Genomic DNA, 7,500 nt, shown 5'->3' with positions numbered 1-7,500 from the left:
CCTAAAGGAACTTGACAAAAGTTGTAATAGGAATAATAATAGTTTATTGAAAACACATTTTCGCATTTAAAAATGAATTACAATGTGTATTTACAATTTAAAAATTATATAAAATTTAAAAATTACATAAAAATGTAGATTCTAAATATTATTATTAAAAGAAATAATTGCACTAGGAAAAAAGCTTCTTTTAAGCCGCTCCATTCTACACTTATATAGGGTTCTGCGAGTATTATTCCTCATCCTACGTCTATGCGCGCTCACCCTGGTCATTGTCAGGTGCTTTGAGAGAGGGCCCTTCCCTTCATTTTTCTTTAAAGTTCTAATGCAAAGATCATTGCAGCGAACATCCAACCTTGGGCATTCAGAAAGTTCACATGCCCTGCTATGGGTTTGTTGGGAAAGATAATACCAAAAGCTCGTTTCTGGACTCTTTCGAGCTGTTTAGACAGATAGGAAGGAAGAGCATAACGCCAGACTACGCAGCTATATTCTAAAATAGAGCGTATCAAAGACACATAAATTGAGACTAGGTCAGCTGCTGGGACACCACCCCGACGTAAAACACGTAGGATATGTAAGTGTTGCAATGTCTTAGCAACTACTGATGCGATATGTTCGTTCCACTTTCAGTCATTCTGGATAATAAGCCCCAGGACCTTATGTGAGGTTACCACTTCTAACGGTTGATCATCAATTGTTAAGGGGGATAACTGGGGTTTTTCCTTGAAGAAACACAAACGCAACTCTTTGCATTTCTTAGCGTTAAGACGCATTCAGTTGTCAGAGGCCCAGCTGTTTATATAGTCAAGTGTAGACTGGGAAGATGATAAGCTACCCTTACTAAGGTTCTCTGACAACGAGACATCATCTACATACTTCCACATTCCGAAATTAGGTGACATGGCCCTCCCCAACTCATTGACCATTATAAGGAACGAAATCGGGCCTAGTTTGGTCCCTTGGGGGACCCCTGCTTTGACAGGGAGCCATTCCAAAAATGTCTGATTTAACTTAACGCGTTGTTTTCTATCAGATAGAAAAGTTAATGATCGAAAGGATCAGACAAAGTCTAACGTTAAGGTTAATAAGCTTTTGGACAAGGATGTTATAACCAATACGGTCAAAAGCTTTTGAAAAGTCCAAAAAGCAGACTTGGAGATGTTCATTAGGACTGTCTAGCTATAAAAGCCAATTATGGACCATATCTAACAGACAGTAAGATGTGGATGTTCCTTTCAAGCAGCCAAACTGCATAGGGTCAATTTTATCCCTTACATCCTCAATCAACCATGAAACCACAAAGTCTTCTAAAACCTTTGAAAGGCAGGGTGTGAGTGAGATTGGTCTTATATCACTCTCACATTTGGGCTTTGTGACTTTAGGGATTGGGATGATATTAGATTCCTTCCACGAGAATGGCATAACCCCAGACGACAATAATACATTAAAATAGTAGCAGCTGGGGTTGCTAGTTCAAAAGCAAACTCTTTAAAAATTCTGCTAGGAATATTATCGGGCCCATGGGCCTTATGGGGCTTAATTGAAGTAAGTTTTTTACATACTTCACAAGGTTGTACCATGGGGAACGTATCGCCCATGGGGGGGGGGGGGGGGGGGGGGAAGCTGGCAGCAAAGACAAACAGGGTTCACACACTTTTTCAAACCAAAAATTCAAGGACTTTTCAAGGACTTTCAAGGGCCAAATTTTGAAATTTCAAGGACCTCTTTTTTATTTACGTCAATGAATTTACCCATAGAAATGGTCTGACATTTTCTGTAACGTACATGCGTGAAAATAATGTATGTTTTTATGACATGACTTGAGTGGCTGATTATTTTCACTGAAGTTTTCAAAGATTAAAAATGCGGGCCAGAAAAAAATTCAAGGACTTTCAAGGACCAGGAATGAAGAGCAGAGATTTTCATGGATTTTCAAGGCCTTGAAAATGCACTCTCAAAATTCAAGGCTTTTCAAGACGCGTACGAACCCTGGACAAATCAAGCGGGGGGATGTCCAAACTTACAGATGTAAAGAAATTATTAAGCACATTGGCTAATTCAGGATCAGATAAGGTCTTACCATCACGCTCTAATAAGAGGTGCCTGGACTTCTCAGATCTAACCGACATCTTATTAACTATCCCCCACCACTTACGACAGTTATCTTTCTTTAGATCTTGAACTTTGGTTTGATAAAAAGATTGTTTGCGTTCAGCGATGCGATCATCTGCTGGACTTTGTTATGTAGGGATTTCCAAAGGGGGGTATTCTGTGAATGGAATGCCTTTTGGCGTCCTTTGACAAGCATTTTAATTAATTGATGGAGTTATCCATGGTTTATCTGAGTGGTGGAATTTCATAGATAATAGCTCAAGGTTGTCGGAATTCAATTAAACATCTTTGATGATCCTCAAAATAATATTAATTTTACAGTGCCGCTTGAACATAAGTGAACAACGCAGATGCAAAATTAACGCACACAATATTATGCGTATTCACTACTTGCACAATCCCATAATGCAATGCTTTTTGGGGTTTCCTAACACAAAAAAAATGCAAGGTTTTTTACTCTTGGGACTGTACCATGCTTCAGTGAACTGGATATCCATTGCTTTAATGCATATAACCCCCAAGACACATTACATTATGAGATTGCGCAAGTACTGAATATGCGTTTTTTTTACGCATCTAAAATTGCATATCATATATTCGTTTGCAACTTTGTTATTCATAACCATAATTTTGCTTTTCCTGTAGTCTGCGTAGCAAGCATTTCTGTGGAAGATTTTTAATGTTTTTCCCTTCCCACCTCCATTTTTTGTTGCGCTTGCCCTATTCTTGCGCGGCCGAAAAAGAGTTCGCTCCTCGCCCGCTGGAAATGCTTGCTATGCAGGCTACTTTTCCTGTTGTTTACGTAAACAAAAGAATAAATTGGGTGAGTGCCAACAAGTCGAAGGTTTACATGGAACGTTGCTTTTCCATCTGCAAATAATGCCGAGGATGAAAACATCTACAGTGCACTATTTCGAAGTTTCATACCCTCACTTCATGTTTTGTTATTGTACGAATTCAGTGAGCTAGGATAAGGCGAGATATCAGCGGTGTTAAGTTTTGTCACTCTTCATGCAATCAAAGTCTTGAAAGACGAGTAAAACTGCATTGGTTTCCACTTACTCCTTGACAAAAACAGACAGACAATATTTGTTTTAAAGGCAATGGTTTCGATTTTAGAAGGACACCAGGTGCGATCCAAAACAGATACGAAACGATGGCGAGCATTTATATTACACGATTCTCTACTTTAGACGTTGCCAGAGGTGATTCAAACAACAAAATACTCTGCCATAAACACTGATCTTTTAAGTAACACTATTTATGACGCTCTGTCTATTGACAAACCATTTCGTGGACATTAAAGTTCTTAAAATTATACTTGTCATGTGTTAGCAAGAGTGTTTGGCCTCACTGTCATGCTGACAGACAATTCATGTCAAAAAATCATTCTCTACTGTTGTATTTACAACAAAACGACTGAAGCTGCAAAACTCTCAGCCTGAACATAACTGCTAACGAGGAGCCCTTTGCTTATGAATTGTGTTTTTACGGTTACCAGTAACAGATGCACCGGCCTTGGACACCAAAGTTATTTGTATTTTTTTCACATTGGTGAGCGTGTACATGTAGCCTGATTCTCAGATGGTACAGGTCGCTCATGTCACGCACTCTTGGAGAGGAGTGTGTGACAGAAGTGACCTGGACCGTTTGAGAATCAGGCTAGTGAGCATCATGCTTTACTTTGTATTCACATCAAAAACAAGTGAAGGTGCAAAATAGTCAGTTCTGAACAATGACTGTCTGTAAAAAACTGCTAATGATGGGCCCTTTGCTTACATGTACGAGTTGTCTTAAGTTAACGAGTAATGGATGCCTGGTTTGTTTATTACCGCTCTCAAATGCTTCTATGTGAATTTTGATGTTCAACATTTAAGCATTTTATGCGCCATTAGTTGATAGGTGTATTTCTCTAAAAGTAAACTTGAAGTTTGTTACATTAAAATAAATAACCAGCCAGAAGGACTTTGTGCCATTAGAATAAGCTTATGTTCATACTTTCTGCTCTTTTAATGACGCGTCAACCAGCAAACATGCAAATTATTTTCACATTCACCACATTATTTGCATCAGAGATGACTGAGTACACAAAGACAAGGCGACAAAACGAAGACAATAGGAGAGCTCATAAATACTAATAAACCCTTTTGCGCATGTGATGAGGGGCATCTGCATTTTTTAGATGCCGTTTATGCGTTTTGCATATGTGCATTTGCATAAATTTTGGTTTGCTTACCTCTGAGCTGCACTGTACTTCCTATTGCAAAACATGGATCAAGAAAGTTTAAAGACAATTGCTGATCATTTAAGCTTACATGTACACTTAGCTATATGTATGGTAATATAATGTCTTGCTACATTTTCTTTGTTAATTTTTTTATACAACACATACAGTAATAATTGTAAACTGTGCAACCTGGACTGAAAAAGAAGGGGAGGAAAACGATAGCAGAAAGAATGTTAATTAGCCTTGCCCGACTTGTATTTGACTCTTATGGTTGCTACATAACACTGTCACATTTCTACAGTTAACATCACTCACTGTCAAATTTTTCTTCTTTTTGTAAGACGAGAAGGGCTGAGGCTCGAGGATGAGCTTTCCTCCAGGACGCAGGTGAAGGAAAATTCTCTTGAACATGAGTTTAAGTCCTTCATCCCCCCAGTTCAGATGAATCCACTTTGTGAGACTCAAACATAGTATGACATCATACATGGGCTTTTGCTTCAAAAGGGCTTCACTGCTATCTGGAACATAGTTTTCCTAGTGACAAAGGAAAACAATTTGCTTTGGTCACATTTTTTCACACCTATAGCAGAACAGAGGCATGTCTTACAGTAAATATACAAAAAGGCCTCACCCTTCACCCTGAAGATTTTGGTTCAAAGGTCACTGAACTGATGGAGTTTCTGGGTCACACAGACCTGTGTATCATTACTTTTTGGTAAAAGCTCATGCAGTTACTGGTACCCAAGTGCCAGAAGCAAGAACCTACAGAAATTATTCTGTAATAAAGTTGATTTCCACTTTTAAAACCAATTGCAATTACAGTAATAACCTAATCCAGTCCTATCTACTCAATATTGTGGATTCTGCTGTTTTCTTGGTTGGTATCGCTTTAATCTTTCTTTATGAGTCTAAAAACCCACAGCTGTTCTGTTTAAAAGCCCATCTTTAGACATGTTTTCGAGGTAACAAAAAGCAAACAGACTGTGAAGTTTGACGACTTAAATCCTCTCCATTCTTGAGATACAAAGAACATTGGCCTTGCCTTACAACTCTCGATGAAAAACCTGCACACCGTTCGCAAAGAGTATGGCATCATTGATGGAGTTCCTGGTAGTGACCTAACATGACAACCTCAAAGAGGAACCAAGTCCTCCTGAATTTTAACCTTGCAGCTCTGCCAAGCTTTGAAATATGGATAGGAGTCTGGGCATCAGCCATGGAGAACACACACAATGAAACGGTCAGCCATTTTAGCCTTGCGAGTATTTGCAAATATCTTGGTGTTTTCTCGCACATGTACGTGCCAGAAAGATATGTGTAGAAGTGACTGGCTGCAGGCGTCAAAGCAAAGAGCTTTGTGGAAGAATGGAGATTCCCTGTAGGTTGGTGTTCAGTTGTTTCAGTTAAGTGAAAATTAATCGCTTGAAACAACTCTTGGAGGACAAGCATTGCATGTGAACGCTTCAAGATACAAACGGCTCCTTTGGAACCACCACTCATGAAAAAGTCAATGATCGACAACAACGTGCTTGAAATCAGTTTTTTATATATTTTTTATTCAGAGAAGTTTCTTATGAATATTAACACTTAATTAGGCCTTAGAAAACTCCAACCTCAGATGTTTCTGTAGATAAGCCGCACCCCCGATTTTTCATTTGAATTTTGACAAAAAAGGTGAATCTTATACATGGCCTTTTACGGTATGTTTCTGAAAAAAAAAAAAAAAAGAACCTTTAAGCCAATTTTGAGCATTGCCAATTTAGTCAAGAATTATCACAGACTCACCTGCTTGAAGACAACATTATGTGGAAAGCCGGCATCTTTCTCAAGGTCCAGAACCACAGGAGCAGCCAGAGGCCCGCTTGTAATAGAAAATGACAATGGAAAATCCACCCCTTGCTCAGATGTTCCTGGCACTGAGACTGGACTGTTCACATAATACCGTAAATTGTTTTTTGCTGCTTTTATTAACCCAGTGTCAATGTCAATGCCCATGATAATTCGTGGGCTAAAGTCACGTGCAATGGTTAGAGTAACATGCCCAACATTACATCCCAAGTCTAACACGTCTTTTCCTTCCAACCATTCTTTCTTGAAGCATTTCAATCGCAAATCTTGACTACAATGTGGATTGCGATAACCATAATACCTATTATAGTTACCATAAATGAAAAGTTTCTTTTGCTTGAATGGCTTTCCATCTTGGCAATGTTTGTCCCTTTTTGGATGCTTGCCTTCGTTCAATCCATGAAATTTCCCAATGTCTTTTGCTTTCAGGGAAGAATTGTTTTCATTTTCCCCCTGTAAAGTTGAGTCATCCGTTTTCACAATGTCACTCTTGCTTTCAGCCTCTTTGGAAGAATCTGAAATTATTACACCTGCCGTCTTCTTTGCAGCTGGTTCACTATCTTCTGTCAACAAAGAAGCATGACCTTTGCTCTCTGCTGACACAGTGGTACATTTCCCAGACCTCTTTGCATCAACCTTAGCCTCAATTGCTTCTCCAGTTTCATTAGTGTTTCTTTTTCTCTTCCGTTTACCTTCAGAGACTGAATCTGCATTGTCACTTGACTGAGTGCTCAAGTGCTCCTTCGGCTTCCCCTCATTCTCAGAGTTACTATGATTGACATTATGCCGTTTCTTCTTCTTGCGTTTTTTCACTGCAACATGGGGGTCTTTAATTTCAGGTTCAAGTACCACACCTTTAAGGTTGAGAGGATCAGTTTTGTCACGTGGTTCCAAAACTTGCACTGGCGATTCACTGTGCTCTGACAAAGGAGATGCTTGGGGTGTGGTAGCAGATGGGTCACGATCAATCAAACTGTTTAAGTTCAAAGGATCAGCACTATTTCCTCCACAATGAAACCGCACAATCTTGGGCCTGCCTTTGTCCTGGGGTTTTCTCCAGGGCCTCGCTTGGCCAGGTCCCAGGTCTCCTTTTTGCTTTCCTTGTTTTCCAGTTCCGGTGGACCGAGACTCTCTCAAATTTGCCTTGAAGCGCGGAGAAATCCCTTTGGTGACGTATTTCTGATGCCCCAGGGGACTGGTGAATTTCCTTTTGACCGGACTCTGCTGTTCTTTTAACCTAGATGCCATCTTGAGGTTCCCAGGAAGCACAAGTATGTTCCTTTATAAAACATTAATTAATTATATGGATC

At 39.5% G+C, this 7,500-nt stretch overlaps 1 protein-coding gene across 1 annotated transcript in view; it reads right to left on the bottom strand.

The window, feature by feature from the left end:
* LOC137997255 (probable RNA methyltransferase CG1239) overlaps positions 1 to 7,500 on the bottom strand; it is a 12,968-nt gene that overhangs the window by 5,063 nt on the left and 405 nt on the right. Inside the window, exons 1-2 of the mRNA XM_068843134.1 lie at positions 6,128 to 7,500; positions 4,658 to 4,876 (exon numbers count right to left, since the gene is read on the bottom strand). The exon at positions 6,128 to 7,500 is cut by the window's right edge and continues 405 nt beyond it. Of these exons, the coding sequence (XP_068699235.1) occupies positions 4,658 to 4,876; positions 6,128 to 7,438 (1,530 nt within the window). The 5' untranslated portion in view covers positions 7,439 to 7,500. The remainder of the gene's footprint in view (positions 1 to 4,657; positions 4,877 to 6,127) is intronic.

This window comes from Montipora foliosa, chromosome 3 (assembly GCF_036669935.1).
Source record: "Montipora foliosa isolate CH-2021 chromosome 3, ASM3666993v2, whole genome shotgun sequence".
NCBI classification, from domain to species: domain Eukaryota; kingdom Metazoa; phylum Cnidaria; class Anthozoa; order Scleractinia; family Acroporidae; genus Montipora; species Montipora foliosa.
Note: the sequence above shows the minus strand (reverse complement) of the source record. Positions and strands in the feature narration are given on the sequence as shown.